Source organism: Bombina bombina, chromosome 11 (genome assembly GCF_027579735.1).
Source record: "Bombina bombina isolate aBomBom1 chromosome 11, aBomBom1.pri, whole genome shotgun sequence".
NCBI lineage: Eukaryota > Metazoa > Chordata > Amphibia > Anura > Bombinatoridae > Bombina > Bombina bombina.
Window position 1 is genome coordinate 199,888,938 of NC_069509.1, and position 23,539 is coordinate 199,912,476.

The 23,539-nt window shown below is 42.4% G+C and overlaps 1 protein-coding gene across 1 annotated transcript in view; it reads right to left on the reverse strand.

The window, feature by feature from the left end:
• Positions 1–6,958: 6,958 nt before the first annotated feature.
• USP22 (ubiquitin specific peptidase 22) overlaps positions 6,959–23,539 on the reverse strand; it is a gene marked incomplete in the record, with an annotated part of 358,413 nt that continues 341,832 nt past the window's right edge. Inside the window, 1 exon segment of the mRNA XM_053694724.1 lies at positions 6,959–7,777. Within this exon segment, the coding sequence (XP_053550699.1) occupies positions 7,735–7,777 (43 nt within the window).

The window sequence follows — 23,539 nt, forward strand, 5'->3', positions numbered from 1 at the left end:
CTCCGTGAACTACGACTGAAACAAGCGGACTTAGGAAACACCGGAGCCTTGAGGTAACACTGCCTTCGGAACCCGGAATACCAACTGCGCGGGTAAGCATGCAAAAGTTAAGCCCCACCTGGGTGGTAGACTAACCAGGACCGCATGGGGAATACAAATGTCAGATAGAAACGACTCTTGAATAAACAATGTGCCCCCTTGAAATGTCCTGTGCTTGTCAAATGTTAAGGCATAATAATTGGAGTAAGAACTCCCTAAACAGTCCCCAGCGTCAAGCCCACATGCAATTGTAATGTAACCGGGCTAATAACTTAAAAAGCCCACTGTTATCGCCTCACAGCTGAATTCTTCAGCTCACATAATAAAAAGGGGGGAAACATCCATGCATATAAATTACTCTTGCAAGTTGATTACCCCTTCCTGGTGTAGGAAATAATGGCCAGTCTGTTCTGAGCTACACCGTCTCCCCAGAATCAAAAGACTGTACATACCTCAATGCTGAGGGCAGCATGAACCTGTCCCACACGAAGAAGAGGTCCTTTTCCTCAACTCCTGCAGATCTGTGGGGACAAACAGGGTCTTAGATAATATCTGCTAAGACCATCAGCAGGGCAGCAAACAGTATGGGAGGCGCAGAGAGAATGTAGAATCACCCCAGTTCCCATTGCTGAAAAACCTGTAGCTTTACCCCTGAGAAAAATAGCACTCACTGGTACCATTTAAAAATAAACTCTTGATTGAAGAATCTAAACTAACACCTCACTTTACCTCTTCCTATCACCAACACAGGCAAAGAGAATGACTGGGGTGGGAGGGAAGGGAGGAGCTATATATACAGCTCTGCTGTGGTGCTCTTTGCCTCCTCCTGCTGACCAGGAGGCGATATCCCATAAGGATGAAATCCGTGGACTCGTCCTCTTGTAAAAGAAATAGACAAGGCAGATATTTGACCCTTTAGGGAGCTTGCCGATAAACCCTTCTCCAAGCCCTCTTGGAGAAAAGACAAAATTCTAGGAATCTGAACTCTACTCCAAGAGTAGCCTCTGGATTCACACCAATGCAGATATTTACGCCATATCCTATGGTAAACCTTTCTAGTCACAGGCTCACGAGCCTGAATCATGGTCTCAATGACCGATTCTGAAAATCCATGCTTAGATAAAATCAAGAATTCAATTTCCAAACAGTCAGCTTCAGAGAAACTAGATTTGAATGAAGGAAGGGCCCCTGAATTAGAAGGTCCTTTCTTAATGGAAGTCTCCAAGGTGGACGAGATGACATCTCCACCTGGTCTGCATACCAGATCCTGCAAGGCCACGCCGGAGCAACAAGAATCACTGACGTCCTCTCTTGTTTGATTCGAGCAATGATCCGAGGAAGGAAAGCGGAGGAAGAAAGGTATGCTAGACTGAAATTCCAAGGAACCGCCAGAGCATCTATCAGTACAGCCTGAGGATCCCTGGACCTTGACCCTTACCTCGGGAGCTTGGCATTCTGACGAGATGCCATGAGATCTAGATCCGGCTGTCCCCATTTGGGAATCAAGTTGGAAAACACTTCCGGATGAAGTTCCCATTCCCCCGGGTGAAAGGTCTGTCTGCTCAGGATATCCGCTTTCCAATTGTCCACTCCTGGAATGTGGATCACAGATAGCAGTTGTGGGTCTCTGCCCACTGAATAATCTTGGACACCTCTGACATGGCCCAGGAGCTCCGAGATCCTCCCTGATGATTGATGTAAGCCACTGAGGATATGTTGTCCGATTGAAATCTGATAAACCGGGCTGAAGCCAGAAGAGCATTGAAGAATGCTCTCAGCTGTAGAATGTTTATGGGAAGAACAGACTCCTCCCGAGTCCATGTCCCCTAAAACCATTAGAATGCCCCAGACTGCTCCTCAATGTAGTAGGCTGGTGTCCGTTGACACAATCACCTAGGAGGGTCTGCTACAGACTCCCTGGAAGAGATTAACCTTGAGACAACCTCAAGGAAGAGAAACTTGTCATCTTGTAAGATTTTAAGGTGTATAAATATGGTATTACTATAGTTAAAGTGAAATGGTATTATTATAGTTATAAAGAGGTTAATGTGTCGTCCTGACTATTTTAACATCAGGCATGATGTAATGCTGAGGTAGTCAGTTTAAGTATAACAAGAGCTAAGATCATATATGGGTAGAAAGGATTGCTGTGGGTAGCAAGAGCTTACAATAGTTAGATCACCTTATTTGGAACAGGGCCAAAAGTATATGGTCAGCATTCTTAAAGGGTATAAGAATCAGGAGAAAGGAGAATAAGCCAGCGTGCCTCTCTGGAAGGGAAAACATCACGTTAAACTCCATAACTTACGGCCTCTCACAGATGCAAACGGGGTAATATTTCATGTACTATTTATCTGTTAAATTGTTTTCTGTGTTTAACCTTGTAAACAATAACATGTAATCTTGTTATTTATCTGTTCTTTAATAAATGTGTGATTGATCAGTTGAAGGTATTATGGTTGTCTGTTTTTGGAGAGTTTAATAGATATACAGGAGATTGTATATGAAATTCGTTTGCACAGAGCCCATTATTGATATATGTATATATTAATTTTGTGACGTGAACAGCTTTTAACATAAGATCCTTTGGTTTAAGAGTAATTTCTTACAATCTGACCAAGATGACTTCGCAGAGAAGATCCGAATAATCCCCGTTCCACTGCCTGAGCATGCATAACTGCAGAGGCCTGAGGTGGAAACAAACAAAACTGGGAAGATGTCCATATCAGCTATCATCAGACTGATTACGTCCATACATTAAGCCTCTGATGGCTGAAGAGAGGATTGAAGTGCCAGACAAGCATAGAAAATTTTCAATTCTCTGACCTCTGTCAGAAATATCTTCATCAATATGGAATCTATTATGGTTCCCCAGAAGACTACTCTTGTAGATGGAATTAATCAACTCCTTTCCAGACTCACTTTCCAACCATGAGAGCGCAGGAAGGATAAGAGCATCTCCGTGTGGGAGTTCGATAAATGAAAGACTGGGTCTGAACCAGAGTGTCGTCCAGATAAGGTGCCACTGCAATACCCTGTAACCGGAGCACTGCCTACAGAGATCCCAGAACCCTTGAAAAATTCTGGGAGCTGTAACAAGTGCTAAAAGGAAGAGCCACAAATTGGAGTGTTTGTAGAGAAAAATAAATCTCAGAAACTTGTGATGATCCCTGTGGATGGGAACATGAAGGTACACATCCTTTCAATCTACTGTCGTCATAAATTGACCCTCTTGAACTAAAGGAAGAATGGAACGAATAGTTTCCATTTTGAAGGATGGTACCCTTAGGAATTTGTTTAGACTCTTGAGAATCAAGATTGGTCTGAAGGCTCCCTCTTTCTTGGGAAAAACAAACAGATTGGAGTAAAATCCCAGACCCTGCTCCTGAACTGGAACAGGAACTATCACCCCCATTTTGGAAAGATACCAAACACAACGTAAGAACGTTTCTTTTTTTCTGGTCGACAGATAATCTTGAAAGAAGAAATCTGCCCCTTGGGGGAAAAGGTCTTGTATTCTAGTTTATATCCCTGGGCCCAAGCCTGAGCGAAAAAAGGAAAGTCTGCCCCCCACAAGATCCGGTCCCGGATCGGGGGAAGACCCTTCATGCTGACTATAAATCATTAGCTGGCTTCTTGGATTGCTTTCCCCTATTCCAAGATTGGATGGGTCTCCAGGAAGGCTTGGACTGTTCCTGTTTTGTAGAGGGAGAGGAAGGTTTACCCTTGAGGTTTTCGAAAAGAACGAAAAAATACTCTGACGTCCCTTCTGCTTATTTCTCTTATCCTAAGGGAGGAAACGTCCTTTTCCTTCTATAATATCAGAAATCTCAGCCAAAGCTGGGCCAAACAAGGTCTTACCCTTGTAAGGAATAGCCAAAAGCTTAGACAACATCTCCCGACCAAGAATTCAACCACAAGGCTCTGCGAGCCAGAATGGCAATCCCGATTCTTATCCATAGGATCCTTAAAAGAACAGCTATCCTCTATGGGAATTGTAGTTCTCTTAGCTAAAGTGGAAATTGCCCCTTCCCCTTGGGGACCATTTGCCAAGACTCCTTAATAGAGTCATCAATGGGAAACATCTTAAAAATAGGAGAAAAGGGAATACCCGGCTTCTCTCATTCCTTAAATTCTGTAGATATGTAGAGAAAGAAATGAGGGGATCCGGAATCTTGTAAATCTCAATCCAAGTTTTATTGGGTTAAAATTGTAGCAACAACACTTGTTACAGCATACTGTGGTACAGCACTGGGTGGTGGTCACTACTGCTGGCGCGTTTCGGCTTTCCCCGCCGTAGTCATAGCAATGGATTGAGATTTACAAGATTCCGGATCCCCTCATTTCTTTCTCTACATATCTGCAATCTAACCAGCAAGGAGATCTCGGTATTACTAAGTTACCTATTGCACCTGACTCCACTGATCCATCGCAGTCGGACGGACACGAGCGGTGCAAGGGAAGTGACGTCACACGCTCAATGGAACGGAGCACAGACACGCTTACACGGACGGAATCACAGGCAGCGGCGGCTTGAGGAGGGGAGCGGACGAAAGGAACCGGAGCCCTACAGGAGGCGAGAAGGGTTCATTCCTCCCCTAGGACCGAGCACCGGACACCTGTGACAAGTGAGTCCTACGTGTATATATATATATATATATATATGTGTGTACTTGCTTCCTATTCTAATGGAGCATGCAAGCACATTGTGACTGTGATTATAAGACTGCATGGTGTTTGATGGCAAGGAGCGGGAGACTGTCCATTTACGGAAGGGAGAATTAACTTTTTGCTTTAACTTAAATTCTGTAGCCCGATCTGGTACGGGAAAACATCCCAGCATGGAAGGTACAACTTCAGCATCAGGAGGAGGAATTACACTGTCAGAATCTGAGATCTTACCCTCAGATGCTACCGAAGACGACGACTCATCAGATCTATGAGAGGGAATATTCTGAATAGCCAAGAATGAGTCAGACACCTTACGCACTGCACTGATTGTTCAGACTTCCTCTTGCGCTTTTTCCCTGTAGGATGGGAAAGGCAGACAACTCATCAGAAAACTGCAGAAGACATAAAGGAAGCAATGTCTTGCAAAGAGACCCCAGGGCACTGTATTTATGGATAGTAACATTTGGGACACCGGAGGAGAAATATGCGGCATATTTTGAACATTGTCAGAAGACTCCTGGACAGCATCCGTCTTAGACAATATTGGCTCAAAAAGTCTATCCTTAAAATGTAATATTCTCTCAACACATAAGGAACAGAAAGCAATTGGTGGTTCAATGTTAGCATTCAAACATAAAGGACATCTGTAATCTATAACAGAGTTATTATCCATCTTTAAAATTATTCAAACTTTAATAATTTTATTTAGACAAAACCGCTAAAGTTTCTTTAAATTTTAAAACTAAACTGCTTTATTTTTAAAGCAATGCTGAGGTGCCTATGTTTATACAGGAAATATGTGTATGAAAAAACAGTCTCCGTGTGAGTAAACAATCAGAGCTGCTACAAATGATATCACAAATGATTGTTTAACGACCGTTTGTCCGTTCCGCACAAAAAATTGCAAGCTGCAATGAATTTCTCCTCCTATACAGGAAGAGAGAATAATAAGTGTGCAACAGCTAAAATTACAGCCACACAAGCACCGCCCATCAAGGGCGTGTCAAATAACGTCTGTCCGACATTTAAAGTGAATCTTCCTTATAATAACAGAAATATCACAAACATTGAGCCAAGTTCTCCTCCAGTGCCTGCAAACACTGCCTTACACACTCCCCTTAACACTAGGAGAAATGTAATAAACATCCCATGCAGGGAAATAATAAAGTGCCATCATTTGTTCCTTAAAGCAGCTTAAGAAAATAAAATTAGCACTAACTTCAATAAAATCTGCCTGGCAGCAAGGCAGCTCACTAGGTTTGAGAGGTCCTTTCCCTCACATGGACCTGTGGAATAATAATAATGGCAGCACTTATTTAAATATGAGGGCGGCGCAGTAAATTATGTCCCACAAGTTCCCTTTGCTTAAAAGCCACCAATGCTCTGCTGAAGAGACTGAAATGGACTACAGCTACACCCTGGAGTAAAAACAGCACATACTTGTACTGCAATAAAAAAAAAATCTTTATTGAAGAATCTTTTCAGACACCTAGCTTTACCACTTCCTTACTCTAACGTAGGCAAAGAGAATGACTGGGGTTGGAGGGAAGGGAGGTGATATTTAACAGCTTTGCTGGGTGCTCTTTGCCGCCTCCTGCTGGGCAGGAGTGATATTCCCAATAGTAATTAGATGATCCGTGGACTCATCGTGTCATTAGAAAGAAATGCAAACTAGTGGACTTATATGCTGTGTGTCATGCAGCTATTTCTGTGGGCTCTTGTTCATGATGTCATGCCATAAATGACAAAATATATATTCTGATACTCTGAGGCTGCGTTTTATAAAACAAAATAAGTGATTTGTTTAGAATACACATTTAGATCTGGGTGTTTTGCTGTTCAAACCTATAGCACTATTATAATCCTTTAACGGTGCAACAGATATTATTTCCTTATATTGTAACAACCCTTGCATTAGTTAGCGAGTCATGAACTGTATTTATAGATATGGAGATGAGGAATGCCCTGTCCCATGTGTATAAATACCTGGGTTGGGGAATGACCTGTATTTTTCTCTCTACTGCAGTGTGTTTGTCAAGTCAATAAACTCTCTAACCTGTCAAGGTCTGAATAGTTATTTCAGCCCAGGGTGAAAATCACAAAGATAACCTTTTGCTTCCAGCTCTATTTCCCTGGTTAGGTGACATTAAGAGGTAGCCCAGACACAGCTCTCAGTGAACAAGACCTCACTAAATACTCTGCAATAGTGTGATACGGTGCAGGACACAAGAACACTTCACACCAGATGCACAGTACATCATGCCAATTCATTTGTGGTTTTCATTTTTACTCATGACTGCATTAATGAAAAGAAAACAAAGTTTGCTATCAATCGACGGACAAATAAAAACACATCTGAAAAAACAAAAAACAAACAAAAATAAAAATATCATGTCCGGCCTTTCAGGAGCAGTTCAAATGAAAACATTTATACTGAAAACCTGTCTCAGTAAATGTAGCTTCAGTCCATAATTCAGGATCCTTAATGCTGTCTGAGAAACACAGATATCTTAATATTTTCATACTGTATTTATTTCATAACTAAAATTCACAAATGGAGAGATACTTGTCCTCCGTTTCATCCGTGATTTGTATATACCAACCTGGCCTCGTCGTGTCCCACAGGGCTGCCAGTCCAACATGCATCCAATCTGGGCTTGACTTTTCATAATTAGAAGATTTGTGATTGGTCAGCTGGAGCTCAAGCACCATAATGGAGAGGATGCTTTATTGATGGTATTCCCCCCCTCCCAGCCTTCCCACACATTCCCAGAAGCTCAATGTGAGATGTTTAGTGCCAGAGTTTCTCAATATCCCTCTGCCTTCCCGGCTTGTTCGCTGGCTCCCACGTGTGCCATGACCTGAATGGCTCATCCACCAGGCAGCCGGGCAGGGGTGATATCGGCGTTGCTCCGCTGTAATGTCTGCTTTGTTTGTACATTTCAGGTAGGTTTGTGTGTCCTCTCAGAAGGCTTTAGTTTTGTTTATAATCTTTACATGTTTCAGAAAAAAATCTGAATAAAGTTACTCATACTCCAGAAACTGCTTGTGATAGAATAGCAAATACCTGAAAGAGAAGAAACAGATTAGCTGCATGAGACTGCACTCTTCTTCTACCATTCATGTAACGCTATAGACAACTCCTCTCCCACCTAAGACTAAACATTGTATTAGGCGACACTAACTTTAAAGTCTACGTTAGAGAGTTTAGTAACCAGAACAAGATTCCACTGTTATATAAAAAGGCTATGCCGTGTATTGTGCCCTGGCTATCGGCTCTGCTACCAATGGGAGAATGACACATGGCCTGATTAGAGCATATAGTCAGTGGCATGCTATGCATATGCAGCTACTGAATCCTAGACTGACAAAATGAGCGCGCACAGCCGGGAGTTGCAGGGGGTAACCGCGCGCGCACAGCCGGGAGTTGCAGGGCGCCAGGCACGCGCGCACACACACAGCCGGGAGTTGCAGGGCACCAGGCACACGCACAGACAGCCGGGAGTTGCAGGGCGCCAGGCACGCTCACACACAGACAGCCGGGAGTTGCAGGGCACCAGGCACGCACACACACAGCCGGGAGTTGCAGGGCACCAGGCACGCACACACACACAGCCGGGAGTTGCAGGGCACCAGGCACGCGCGCACACACAGCCGGGAGTTGCAGGGCGCCAGGCACGCGCGCACACACACAGCCGGGAGTTGCAGGGTGCCAGGCACGCGCGCGCACACACATCCGGGAGTTGTACGGGCGCCAGGCACGCGCACACACACACAGCCGGGAGTTGTACGGGCGCCAGGCACGCGCACACACACACAGCCGGGAGTTGTACGGGCGCCAGGCACGCGCACACACACACAGCCGGGAGTTGTACGGGCGCCAGGCACGCGCACACACACACAGCCGGGAGTTGTACGGGCGCCAGGCACGCGCACACACACACAGCCGGGAGTTGTACGGGCGCCAGGCACGCGCGCACACACACAGCCGGGAGTTGCAGGACGCCAGGCGCACGCGCGCACACACACACAGCCGGGAGTTGCAGGACGCCAGGCGCACGCGCGCGCACACACACAGCCGGGAGTTGCAGGGCGCCAGGCACTCGCGCGCACACACAGCCGGGAGTTGCAGGGCGCCAGGCACGCGCGCGCACACAGCCGGGAGTTGCAGGGCACCAGGCACGCGCGCACACACACAGCCGGGAGTTGCAGGACGCCAGGCACGCGCGCGCGCGCACACACACAGCCGGGAGTTGCAGGGCACCAGGCACGCGCGTGCACACACACAGCCGGGAGTTGCAGGGCGCCAGGCACGCGCGTGCACACAGCCGGGAGTTGCAGGGCGCCAGGCACGCGCGCACACACACACAGCCGGGAGTTGCAGGGCACCAGGCACGCGCGCGCGCACACACACACAGCCGGGAGTTGCAGGGCGCCAGGCACGCGCGCACACACACACAGCCGGGAGTTGCAGGGCGCCAGGCACGCGCGCGCACACACACACAGCCGGGAGTTGCAGGGCGCCAGGCACGCGCGTGCACACACACACACACACAGCCGGGAGTTGCAGGGCGCCAGGCACGCACGCACACACAGCCGGGAGTTGCAGGGCGCCAGGCACGCGCGCGCACACACACAGCCGGGAGTTGCAGGGCGCCAGGCACGCGCGCACACACACACAGCCGGGAGTTGCAGGGCGCCAGGCATGCGCGCACACACAGCTAGGAGTTGCTGGGCGCCAGGCAAAAACGTTAAAAAAAAAAAAATCGGTAAATTAAAACTAAAATGCTAGCAGTAATGTACCCCGATTATGAGTACCGGATATATTACATCAAAAGAGGTCGCCTTGTGAATGGTTACTGAACCCAACAGTAAATATAAGTCACTTTGCTAGGTATATAGCAAGATCCACTACTGCCTCAACTAGATTGCTAACTGATAGAAATATAACGTCACTATCACCACATAAGCAAGTAAGTAATAAGTCAATGTATCCTCTAGATATATACGGAGTATTTTGTGAATAGACACTAAATAGTGCTGGCATGTACTTAATATTGTGATACAAATGTCAGTGGTCTATATACACATTAAATTATCATTGCAGGATTAGCACAATTCTTATGAGCAAAAACATAATTTATGTAAGAACTTACCTGATAAATTCATTTCTTTCATATTAGCAAGAGTCCATGAGCTAGTGACGTATGGGATATACATTCCTACCAGGAGGGGCAAAGTTTCCCAAACCTTAAAATGCCTATAAATACACCCCTCACCACACCCACAATTCAGTTTAACGACTAGCCAAGAAGTGGGGTGATAAGAAAAAAGTGCGAAAGCATATAAAATAAGGAATTGGAATAATTGTGCTTTATACAAAAAAATCATAACCACCACAAAAAAGGGCGGGCCTCATGGACTCTTGCTAATATGAAAGAAATGAATTTATCAGGTAAGTTCTTACATAAATTATGTTTTCTTTCATGTAATTAGCAAGAGTCCATGAGCTAGTGACGTATGGGATAATGACTACCCAAGATGTGGATCTTTCCACGCAAGAGTCACTAGAGAGGGAGGGATAAAATAAAGACAGCCAATTCCTGCTGAAAATAATCCACACCCAAAATAAAGTTTAATGAAAAACATAAACAGAAGATTCAAACAGAAACCGCTGCCTTAAGTACTTTTCTACCAAAAACTGCTTCAGAAGAAGAAAATACATCAAAATGGTAGAATTTAGTAAAAGTATGCAAAGAGAACCAAGTTGCTGCTTTGCAAATCTGATCAACCGAAGCTTCTTTCCAAAACGCCCAGGAAGTAGAAACTGACCTAGTAGAATAAGCTGTAATCCTTTGAGGCGGAGTTTTACCCGACTCAACATAGGCATGATGAATTAAAGATTTCAACCAAGATGCCAAAGAAATGGCAGAAGCTTTCTGGCCTTTTCTAGAACCGGAAAAGATAACAAATAGACTAGAAGTCTTTCGGAAAGACTTAGTAGCTTCAACATAATATTTCAAAGCTCTAACAACATCCAAAGAATGCAACTATTTCTCCTTAGAATTCTTAGGATTAGGACATAATGAAGGAACCACAATTTCTCTACTAATGTTGTTGGAATTCACAACCTTAGGTAAAAATTCAAAAGAAGTTCGCAACACCGCCTTATCCTGATGAAAAATCAGAAAAGGAGACTCACAAGAAAGAGCAGATAATTCAGAGACTCTTCTGGCAGAAGAGATCGCCAAAAGGAACAAAACTTTCCAAGAAAGTAATTTAATGTCCAATGAATGCATGGGTTCAAAAGGAGGAGCTTGAAGAGCCCCAAGAACCAAATTCAAACTCCAAGGAGGAGAAATTGACTTAATGACAGGTTTTATACGAACCAAAGCTTGTACAAAACAATGAATATCAGGAAGATTAGCAATCTTTCTGTGAAAAAGAACAGAAAGAGCAGAGATTTGTCCTTTCAAAGAACTTGCGGATAAACCTTTATCTAAACCATCCTGAAGAAACTGTAAAATTCTCGGAATTCTAAAAGAATGCCAAGAAAAATGATGAGAAAGACACCAAGAAATATAAGTCTTCCAGACTCTATAATATATATCTCTGGATACAGATTTACGAGCCTGTAACATAGTATTAATCACAGAGTCAGAGAAACCTCTTTGACCAAGAATCAAGCGTTCAATCTCCATACCTTTAAATTTAAGGATTTCAGATCCTGATGGAAAAAAGGACCTTGCGACAGAAGGTCTGGTCTTAGCGGAAGAGTCCACGGATGGCAAGAGGCCATCCGGACAAGATCCGCATACCAAAACCTGTGAGGCCATGCCGGAGCTACCAGCAGAACAAACGAGCATTCCTTCAGAATCTTGGAGATTACTCTTGGAAGATGAACTAGAGGCGGAAAGATATAGGCAGGATGATACTTCCAAGGAAGTGATAATGCATCCACTGCTTCCGCCTGAGGATCCCGGGATCTGGACAGATACCTGGGAAGTTTCTTGTTTAGATGAGACGCCATCAGATCTATTTCTGGAAGCTCCCACATTTGAACAATCTGAAGAAATACCTCTGGGTGAAGAGACCATTCGCCCGGATGCAACGTTTGGCGACTGAGATAATCCGCTTCCCAATTGTCTATACCTGGGATATGAACCGCAGAGATTAGACAGGAGCTGGATTCCGCCCAAACCAGAATTCGAGATACTTCTTTCATAGCCAGAGGACTGTGAGTCCCTCCTTGATGATTGATGTATGCCACAGTTGTGACATTGTCTTTCTGAAAACAAATGAACGATTCTCTCTTCAGAAGAGGCCAAGACTGAAGAGCTCTGAAAATTGCACGGAGTTCCAAAATATTGATCGGTAATCTCACCTCCTGAGATTCCCAAACTCCTTGTGCCGTCAGAGATCCCCACACAGCTCCCCAACCTGTAAGACTTGCATCTGTTGAAATTACAGTCCAGGTCGGAAGAACAAAAGAAGCCCCCTGAATTAAACGATGGTGATCTGTCCACCACGTTAGAGAGTGTCGTACAATCAGTTTTAAAAGATATTAATTGAGATATCTTTGTGTAATCCCTGCACCATTGATTCAGCATACAGAGCTGAAGAGGTCGCATGTGAAAACGAGCAAAGGGGATCGCGTCCGATGCAGCAGTCATAAGACCTAGAATTTCCATGCATAAGGCTACCGAAGGGAATGATTGTGACTTAAGGTTTTGACAAGCTGAAATCAATTTTAGACGTCTCTTGTCTGTCAAAGACAGAGTCATGGACAATGAATCTATCTGGAAACCCAGAAAGGTTACCCTTGTCTGAGGAATCAATGAACTTTTTAGTGAATTGATCCTCCAACCATGATCTTGAAGAAACAACACAAGTCGATTCGTATGAGATTCTGCTAAATGTAAAGACTGAGCAAGTACCAAGATATCGTCAAAATAAGGAAATACCACAATACCCTGTTCTCTGATTACAGACAGAAGGGCACCGAGAACCTTTGTAAAAATTCTTGGAGCTGTAGCTAGGCCAAACGGCAGAGCCACAAACTGGTAATGCTTGTCCAGAAAAGAGAATCTCAGGAACTGATAATGATCTGGATGAATCGGAATATGCAGATATGCATCCTGTAAATCTATTGTGGACATATAATGCCCTTGCTGAACAAAAGGCAAGATAGTCCTTACAGTTACCATTTTGAATGTTGGTATCCTTACATAACGATTCAATATTTTTAGATCCAGAACTGGTCTGAAGGAGTTCTCCTTCTTTGGTACAATGAAGAGATTTGAATAAAACCCCAGCCCCTGTTCCAGAACTGGAACTGGCATAATTACTCCAGCCAACTCTAGATCTGAAACACATTTCAGAAATGCTTGAGCTTTCACTAGATTTACTGGGACACGGGAAAGAAAAAATCTCTTTGCAGGAGGTCTTATCTTGAAACCAATTATGTACCCTTCTGAAACAATGTTCTGAATCCAAAGATTGTGAACAGAATTGATCCAAATTTCTTTGAAAAAACGTAACCTGCCCCCTACCAGCTGAGCTGGAATGAGGGCCGCACCTTCATGTGGACTTAGAAGCTGGCTTTGCTTTTCTAGAAGGCTTGGATTTATTCCAGACTGGAGATGGTTTCTAAACTGAAACTGCTCCTGAGGATGAAGGATCAGGCTTTTGTTCTTTGTTGAAACGAAAGGAACGAAAACTATTATTATCCCTGTTTTTACCCTTAGATTTTTTATCCTGTGGTAAAAAAGTTCCTTTCCCACCAGTAAGATAATCGAGATAATAGATAATAGTCGAGATAATAGAATCCAACTGAGAACCAAATAATTTGTTACCCTGGAAAGAAATGGAAAGTAGAGTCGATTTAGAAGACATATCAGCATTCCAAGTTTTAAGCCATAAAGCTATTCTAGCTAAAATAGCTAGAGACATAAACCTGACATCAACTCTGATAATATCAAAAATGGCATCACAGATAAAATTGTTAGCATGTTGAAGAAGAATAATAATATTATGAGAATCATGATCTGTTACTTGTTGCGCTAAAGTTTCCAACCAAAAAGTTGAAGCTGCAGCATCATCAGCCAATGATATAGCAGGTCTAAGAAGATTACCTGAACACAGATAAGCTTTTCTTAGAAAGGATTCAATTTTCCTATCTAAAGGATCCTTAAACGAAGTACCATCTGACGTAGGAATAGTAGTACGTTTAGCAAGGGTAGAAATAGCCCCATCAACTTTAGGGATTTTGTCCCAAAATTCTAATCTGTCAGACGGCACAGGATATAATTGCTTAAAACGTTTAGGAGGAGTAAATGAATTACCCAAATTATTCCATTCTCTGGAAATTACTTCAGAAATAGCACCAGGAACAGGAAAAACTTCTGGAATAACCACAGGAGATTTAAAGACCTTATCTAAACGTTTAGATTTAGTATCAAGAGGACCAGAATCCTCAATTTCTAAAGCAATTAGTACTTCTTTAAGTAAAGAACGAATAAATTCCATTTTAAATAAATATGAAGATTTATCAGCATCAATCTCTGAGACAGAATCCTCTGAACCAGAAGAGTCATTAGAATCAGAATGATTATGTTCATTTAAAAATTCATCTGTATAAAGAGAAGTTTTAAAAGATTTTTTATGTTTACAAGAAGGAGGAATAACAGACATAGCCTTCTTGATGGATTCAGAAACAAAATCTCTTATGTTATCAGGAACATTCTGAACATTAGATGTTGATGGAACTGCAACAGGTAATGGTACATTACTAAAGGAAATATTATCTGCATTAACAAGTTTGTCATGACAATTAATACAAACAACAGCTGGAGGAATAGCTACCAAAAGTTTACAGCAGATACACTTAGCTTTGGTAGTTCCAGCACCAGACAGCGATTTTCCTGAAGTATCTTCTGACTCAGATGCAACGTGAGACATCTTGCAATATGTAATAGAAAAAACAACATATAAAGCAAAATTGATCAAATTCCTTAAATGACAGTTTCAGGAATGGGAAAAAATGCCAAGGAACAAGCTTCTAGCAACCAGAAGCAAAGAAAAAATGAGACTTAAATAATGTGGAGACAAAAAGCGACGCCCATATTTTTTTAGCGCCAAATAAGACGCCCACATTATTTGGCGCCTAAATGCTTTTGGCGCCAAAAATGACGCCACGTCCGGAACGCCGACATTTTTGGCGCAAAAGAACGTAAAAAATGACGCAACTTCCGGCGACACGTATGACGCCGGAAACAGAAAAGATTTTTTGCGCCAAAAAAGTCTGCGCCAAGAATGACGCAATAAAATGAAGCATTTTCAGCCCCCGCGAGCCTAACAGCCCACAGGGAAAAAAGTCAAATCTTTAAGGTAAGAAAAATATTTGATTCAAGTGCATTATCCCAAATATGAAACTGACTGTCTGAAAATAAGGAATGTTGAACATCCTGAGTCAAGGCAAATAAATGTTTGAATACATATATTTAGAACTTTATAAACAAAGTGCCCAACCATAGCTTAGAGTGTCACAGAAAATAAGACTTACTTACCCCAGGACACTCATCTACATGTTTGTAGAAAGCCAAACCAGTACTGAAACGAAAATCAGCAGAGGTAATGGTATATATATATATATATAAGAGTATATCGTCGATCTGAAAAGGGAGGTAAGAGATGAATCTCTACGACCGATAACAGAGAACCTATTTAATAGACCCCGTAGAAGGAGATCATTGAATTCAAACAGGCAATACTCTCCTCACATCCCTCTGACATTCACTGCACGCTGAGAGGAAAACCAGGCTCCAACCTGCTGCGGAGCGCATATCAACGTAGAATCTAGCACAAACTTACTTCACCACCTCCATAGGAGGCAAAGTTTGTAAAACTGAATTGTGGGTGTGGTGAGGGGTGTATTTATAGGCATTTTAAGGTTTGGGAAACTTTGCCCCTCCTGGTAGGAATGTATATCCCATACGTCACTAGCTCATGGACTCTTGCTAATTACATGAAAGAAATTAGGTTACTGTGAGGTTATTAACTATGTAAATACAGATGATCAGGATGTTAGCAAATATTCTATAATAGGGATCCCTATATACACCCTGTATAATAGACCTTATAATATTCCACACCGCATATATGTTAGGCTGTACCGCCATACATTAACATTATCTGTGGTTAAATAAGTCTTGATGGATACAGGAATCACTTCTGAAGTGGCTTGCTATTAGCCCTGGTTTAACTACGACTAGGTATCCTGGCTAATAATACTAATAATATTCCACACCGTATATCTGTTTTAGGCTATATCAACATAAAAACATGCGCTTTTAATAGGTCTAAATTAATGCAGGATTCACTCCCAAACGAGCCTACTATTTACATATGTTAATTAACAGTATCACATTAGCTGCGACTAAGTATCAGAATATTAGGGTAAATTACTACTGCAAGTTTAAAAATAAAGAGCTCCCACTATCTCACTCCCCTTCCTTGACATGTTTCGCCGGCATTCCGGCTTTATCAAAACCAAAATTTATGCTTACCTGATAAATTTCTTTCTTTTGCGATGTATGGAGTCCACGGATTCATCCTAACTTGTGGGATATTGTACTTCCTGACAGGAAGTAGCAAAGAGAGCACCACAGCAGAGCTGTCTATATAGCTCCCCCCTTAACTCCACCCCCCAGTCATTCAACCTTAGACCAAGGAAGAAAAGGAGAAACTATAAGGTGCAGAGGTGACTGAAGTAAACATAAAAAAATACTGTCTGTTTTGAATAGACAGGGCGGGCCGTGGACTCATCGCAAAAGAAAGAAATTTATCAGGTAAGCATAAATTTTGTTTTCTTTTGCAAGATGTACAGAGTCCACGGATTCATCCTAACTTGTGGGATACCAATACCAAAGCTTTAGGACACGGATGAAGGGAGGGACAAGACAGGAACCTAAACGGAAGGCACCACTGCTTGCAAAACCTTTCTCCCAAAAATAGCCTCCGAAGAAGCAAAAGTATCAAATTTGTAAAATTTTGAAAAGGTATGAAGCGAAGACCAAGTCGCAGCCTTACAAATCTGTTCAACAGAAGCATCATTTTTAAAAGCCCACGTGGAAGCTACCGCTCTAGTAGAATGAGCTGTAATCCTTTCAGGAGGCTGCTGTCCAGCAGTCTCATAAGCCAAACGGATGATGCTTTCCCGCCAAAAGGAAAGAGAAGTCGCCGTAGCCTTTTCAGAATAGACAACAAACAAAGAAGATGTTTGACAAAAATCTTTGGTTGCCTGCAAATAAAATTTCAAAGCACGAACCACGTCCAAGTTGAGCAACAGACATTCCTTCTTACAAGAAGGATTAGGACACAAAGAAGGAACAACAATATCTTGATTGATATTCCTGTTAGTAACAACCTTAGGTAGGAACCCAGGCTTAGTACGCAAAACCACCTTATCAGCATGGAACACCAGATAAGGTGAGTCACATTGTAATGCAGATAGTTCAGAAACTCTTCGAGCTGAAGAGATAGCAACTAGGAACAAAACTTGCCAAGATAAAAGCTTAAAATCTATGGAATGCATGGGTTCAAACGGAACCCCCTGAAGAACTCTAAGAACTAAATTTAGACTCCATGGCGGAGCAATAGGTTTAAACACAGGCTTAATTCTAACTAAAGCCTGACAAAAAGCCAGAACGTCTGGAACATCTGCCAGACGCTTGTGCAACAAAATAGACGGAGCAGATATCTGTCCATTTAGGGAACTAGCTGATAATCCTTTCTCCAATCCCTCTTGGAGAAAAGACAATCCTAGGAATCCTGATTTTACTCCAGGAGAAGCCTTTGGATTCGCACCAAAAAAGATATTTACGCCATATCTTATGATAAATTTTCCTGGTAACAGGCTTTCGAGCCTGAATCAAGGTATTTATGACTGACTCGGAGAAACCCCGCTTTGATAGAATCAAGCGTTCAATCTCCAAGTAGTCAGTTGCAGAGAAATTAGATTTGGATGCTTGAATGGACCTTGAATCAGAAGGTCCTGTCTCAATGGCAGAGACCATGCTGGAAGGGATGACATATCTGCATACCAAGTCCTGCGTGGCCACGCAGGCGCTATCAAAATCACCGACACCCTCTCCTGTTTGATTCTGGCAATCAGACGTGGAAGGAGAGGGAAAGGTGGAAACACATAAGCCAGGTTGAACGACCAGGGTACTGCTAGAGCATCTATCAGTACAGCCTGAGGATCCCTTGACCTGGAGCCGTAACGAGGAAGTTTGGCATTCTGACGAGACGCCATCAGATCCAACTCTGGTGTGCCCCATAGCCGCACCAGCTGAGCAAACACCTCCGGATGGAATTCCCACTCCCCCGGATGAAGTTCCCACTCCCCCGGATGAAAAGTCTGACGACTTAGAAAATCTGCCTCCCAGTTCTCTACACCTGGGATATAGATCGCTGGCAGATGGTAAGAGTGAGCCTCTGCCCATTGGATTATCCTTGAGACCTCTATCATCGCTAAGGAACTCTTTGTTCCGCCCTGATGATTGATATGCCATAGTCGTGATGTTGTCCGACTGAAACCTGATGAATCTGGCCAGAATATTTATCGGTAGGAGAGCCTCCTCCCGAGTCCACAAACCCTGAGCTTTCAGGGAATTCCAGACTGCACCCCAGCCCAGAAGACTGTCGCCTGTCGTCACTACAACCCATTCTGGCCTGCGGAAAAACATTCCCTGGGACAGATGATCCTGTGACAACCACCAAAGAAGAGAGTCTCTGGTCTCTTAAACCTGATTTATCTGAGGAGATAAATCTGCATAATCCCCATTCCACTGATTGAGCATGCATGGTTGCAGTGGTCTGAGATGCAAGCGAGCAAACGGAACTATGTCCATTGCCGCTACCATTAGTCCGATTACCTCCATACACTGAGCCACTGACGGCCGAGGAATGGAATGAAGATCTCGGCAGGTGGACAAAATCTTTGATTTCCTGACCTCGATCAAATATTTTCATGTCCACCGAGTCTATCAGAGTCCATAGAAAAACATAATTTATGTAAGAACTTACCTGATAAATTCATTTCTTTCATATTAGCAAGAGTCCATGAGCTAGTGACTATGGGATATACATTCCTACCAGGAGGGGCAAAGTTTCCCAAACCTCAAAATGCCTATAAATACACCCCTCACCACACCCACAATTCAGTTTAACGAATAGCCAAGAAGTGGGGTGATAAGAAAAAAGTGTGAAAGCATAAAAAACAAGGAATTGGAATAATTGTGCTTTATACAAAAAAATCATAACCACCACAAAAAAGGGTGGGCCTCATGGACTCTTGCTAATATGAAAGAAATTAATTTATCAGGTAAGTTCTTACATAAATTATGTTTTCTTTCATGTAATTAGCAAGAGTCCATGAGCTAGTGACGTATGGGATAATGACTACCCAAGATGTGGATCTGTCCACGCAAGAGTCACTAGAGAGGGAGGGATAAAATAAAGACAGCCAATTCCTGCTGAAAATAATCCACACCCAAAATAAAGTTTAAATGAAAACATAAGCAGAAGATTCAAACTGAAACAGCTGCTATGTACTTTTCTACCAAAAACTGCTTCAGAAGAAGAAGACACATCAAAATGGTAGAATTTAGAAAAAGTATGCAAAGAAGACCAAGTTGCTGCTTTGCAAATTTGATCAACCGAAGCTTCATTCCTAAACGCCCAGGAAGTAGAAACTGACCTAGTAGAATAAGCTGTAATCCTCTGAGGCGGAGTTTTACCCGACTCAACATAGGCATGATGAATTAAAGATTTCAACCAAGATGCCAAAGAAATGGCAGAAGCTTTCTGGCCTTTTCTAGAACCGGAAAAGATGACAAATAGACTAGAAGTCTTTCGGAAAGTCTTAGTAGCTTCAACATAATATTTCAAAGCTCTAAAAACATCCAAAGAATGCAATGATTTCTCCTTAGAATTCTTAGGATTAGGGCATAATGAAGGAACTACAATTTCTCTACTAATGTTGGAATTCACAACCTTAGGTAAAAAATTCAAAAGAAGTTCGCAACACTGCCTTATCCTGATGAAAAATCAGAAAAGGAGACTCACAAGAAAGAGCAGACAATTCAGAGACTCTTCTGGCAGAAGAGATGGCCAAAAGGAACAAAACTTTCCAAGAAAGTAATTTAATGTCCAATGAATGCATAAGTTCAAACGGAGGAGCTTGAAGAGCCCCCAGAACCAAATTCAAACTCCAAGGAGGAGAAATTGACTCAATGACAGGTTTAATACGAACCAAGGCTTGTACAAAACAATGAATATCAGGAAGATTAGCAATCTTTCTGTGAAAAAGAACAGAAAGAGCAGAGATTTGACCTTTCAAGGAACTTGCGGACAAACCTTTATCTAAACCATCCTGAAGAAACTGTAAAATTCTCGGAATTCTAAAAGAATGCCAGGAAAAAATGATGAGAAAGACACCAAGAAATATAAGTCTTCCAGACTCTATAATATAACTCTCTAGATACAGAATTACGAGCCTGTAACATAGTATTAATCACAGAGTCAGAGAAACCTCTTTGACCAAGAATCAAGCGTTCAATCTCCATACCTTTAAATTTAAGGATTTGAGATCCTGATGGAAAAAAGGACCTTGCGACAGAAGGTCTGGTCTTAACGGAAGAGTCCACGGTTGGCAAAAGGCCATCCGGACAAGATCCGCATACCAAAACCTGTGAGGCCATGCTGGAGCTACCAGCAGAACAAACGAGCATTCCTTCAGAATCTTGGAGATTACTCTTGGAAGAAGAACTAGAGGCGGAAAGATATAGGCAGGATGATACTTCCAAGAAAGTGATAATGCATCCACTGCCTCCGCCTGAGGATCCCGGGATCTGGACAGATACCTGGGAAGTTTCTTGTTTAGATGAGAAGCCATCAGATCTATTTCTGGAAGTTCCCACATTTGAATAATCTGAAGAAATACCTCTGGGTGAAGAGACCATTCGCCCGGATGCAACGTTTGGCGACTGAGATAATCCGCTTCCCAATTGTCTATTCCTGGAATATGAACCGCAGAGATTAGACAGGAGCTGGATTCCGCCCAAACCAGAATTCGAGATACTTCTTTCATAGCCAGAGGACTGAGTCCCTCCTTGATGATTGATGTATGCCACAGTTGTGACATTGTCTGTCTGAAAACAAATGAACGATTCTCTCTTCAGAAGAGGCCAAGACTGAAGAGCTCTGAAAATTGCACGGAGTTTCAAAATATTGATCGGTAATCTCACCTCCTGAGATTCCCAAACCCCTTGTGCTGTCAGAGACCCCCATACAGCTCCCCAACCTGTAAGACTTGCATCTGTTGAAATTACAGTCCAGGTCGGAAGAACAAAAGAAGCCCCCTGAACTAAACGATGGTGATCTGTCCACCACGTCAGAGTGTCGTACAATCGGTTTTAAAGATATTGAGATATCTTTGTGTAATCCCTGCACCACTGGTTCAGCATACAGAGCTGAAGAGGCCGCATGTGAAAACGAGCAAAGGGGATCACGTCCGATGCCGCAGTCATAAGACCTAGAATTTCCATGCATAAGGCTACCGAAGGGAAAGATTGTGACTGAAGGTTTCGACAAGCTGATATCAACTTTCGATGTCTCATGTCTATCAAAGATAGAGTCATGGATACTGAATCTATCTGAAAACCTAAAAAGGTTACCTAAGTCTGAGGAATCAATGAACTTTTTGGCAAATTGATCCTCCAACCATGATGTTGAAGAAACAACACAAGTCGATTCGAATGAGATTCTGCTAAATATGAAGATAGAAACATAGAAACATAGATATTGACGGCAGATAAGAGCCATAGGCCCAGCAAGTCTGCCCGACCTTACCTAACAGTATAAACTTATCTAGTTCGTAGGATAGCCCTATGCTTGTCCCATGCATTTTTAAAGTCCCCCACAGTGTTTGTTGCTACTACCTCTTGAGGAAGTTTATTCCATAAATCAATCACTCTTTCTGTAAAGAAGTGCTTCCTCAAATTACTTCTGAATCTACTACCCTTTAGCTTGAGCTCATGACCCCTTGTTCTTGAATTTTCGATTTTATGTAAAATACCCACAGCCTCAGTTTTACTAAACCCTTTAATGTACTTGAAAGTTGCTATCATATCACCTCTTTCCCTTCTCTCCTCTAAGCTATACATATTTAGGTCATTGAGCCTATCCTGGTAAGTTTTATTTTTTAGACCATGTACCATTTTGGTAGCCCTCCTTTGCACAGATTCAAGTTTGTTAATATCCTTCTGAAGATATGGTCTCCAGAACTGCACACAATACTCAAGATGAGGCCTAACTAATGATCTATAAAGTGGCATAAGAACCTTACTATTTCTGCTGCAAATACCTCTACCAATACATCCAAGCATTCTGCTAGCCTTACTCGCTGCATTACTACATTGTTTACTAAGTTTTAAATCATCTGAAATAATAATTCACAAGTCCTGTTCCTCGTCTGTAACAGTCAGTAAAGTGTCATTGAGTCTGTAATTAACATTTGGATTTTTCTTCCCTAAATGCATTATTTTACACTTTGCTGTGTTAAACTTTAGACCCCAGTCATTTGTCCAATCCTCCAATTGTTGTATATCACTTCTCATTTTGTCTACCCCCCCTGGAACATCCACTCTGTTGCAAATTTTTGTATCATCTGCAAAGAGACATACTTTCCCCTGTAGCCCTTTGCTGATATCGCAGATAAATATGTTAAACAAAACAGGCCCCAGAACTGACCCCTGAGGAACACCACTAGTAACAGCCCCCTCTGCTGAATGAACTCCATTTACTAAGACACTTTGTTTTCTGTCCTTAAGCCAGCATTCCACCCAGTTCACAATTTTTGAATCTAGACCAAGGAGATATAGTTTGTGAATAAGTTTATTGTGTGGGACGGTGTCAAATGCTTTGCTGAAATCTAGATATGCTACATCAACTGCTCCTCCCTTGTCTAATACTTTTGTTACATAATCAAAGAAGTCAATTAGATTAGTCTGACATGATCTCCCTGAAGTAAAACCATGCTGATTTTGGTCCTCTAAATTGTTTGTCTTTATGTAAGTCATAATTCTTTCTTTTAAGAGGCTTTCCATTAATTTCCCTACTACTGAAGTTAAACTAACTGGCCTGTAGTTGCCAGATTCTTCTCTACTGCCCTTTTTATGAAGGGGTATTACATTTGCTATTCTCCAATCATCTGGGACAGCTCCTGTTAATAGTGACTGATTAAACAGATCAGTTAATGGGACAGTTAGCACTGATAGAAGTTCTTTTAAAACCCTTGGATGAATATTATCAGGACCCACTGCCTTTGTAACATTTATTTTTGATAATGCTAACAAAACCTCATCCTCTGTAAAAAGATTACTGTTAAGCTTGTTTCTATTTTGCGTTGCATCCCTTAATGTAGACATTGTATCTTCACAATCTTTAGTGAAAACAGAACAGAAGTAATCATTGAGACAGTCTGCAATCTGCTTATCTCCTTCTATTATTCTACCATCAACTGATTTCAATTTTACTATTCCTACCTTATTTTTTCTTCTTTCACTGATATATCTAAAGAATGTTTTGTCCCCATGTTTTACTGACTGTGCTATCTTCTCTTCTGCATGAGCTTTAACCTTCCTAATTAACTGCTTAGTCTTTTTTTGTTGGAGTCTCCATATTTTCATATCATCATCTGCTTGTGTGTGTCTGTAATTTTTATAAGCTATCTTTTTTGTCTTTACAGCATGTGCTACTTCTTTGG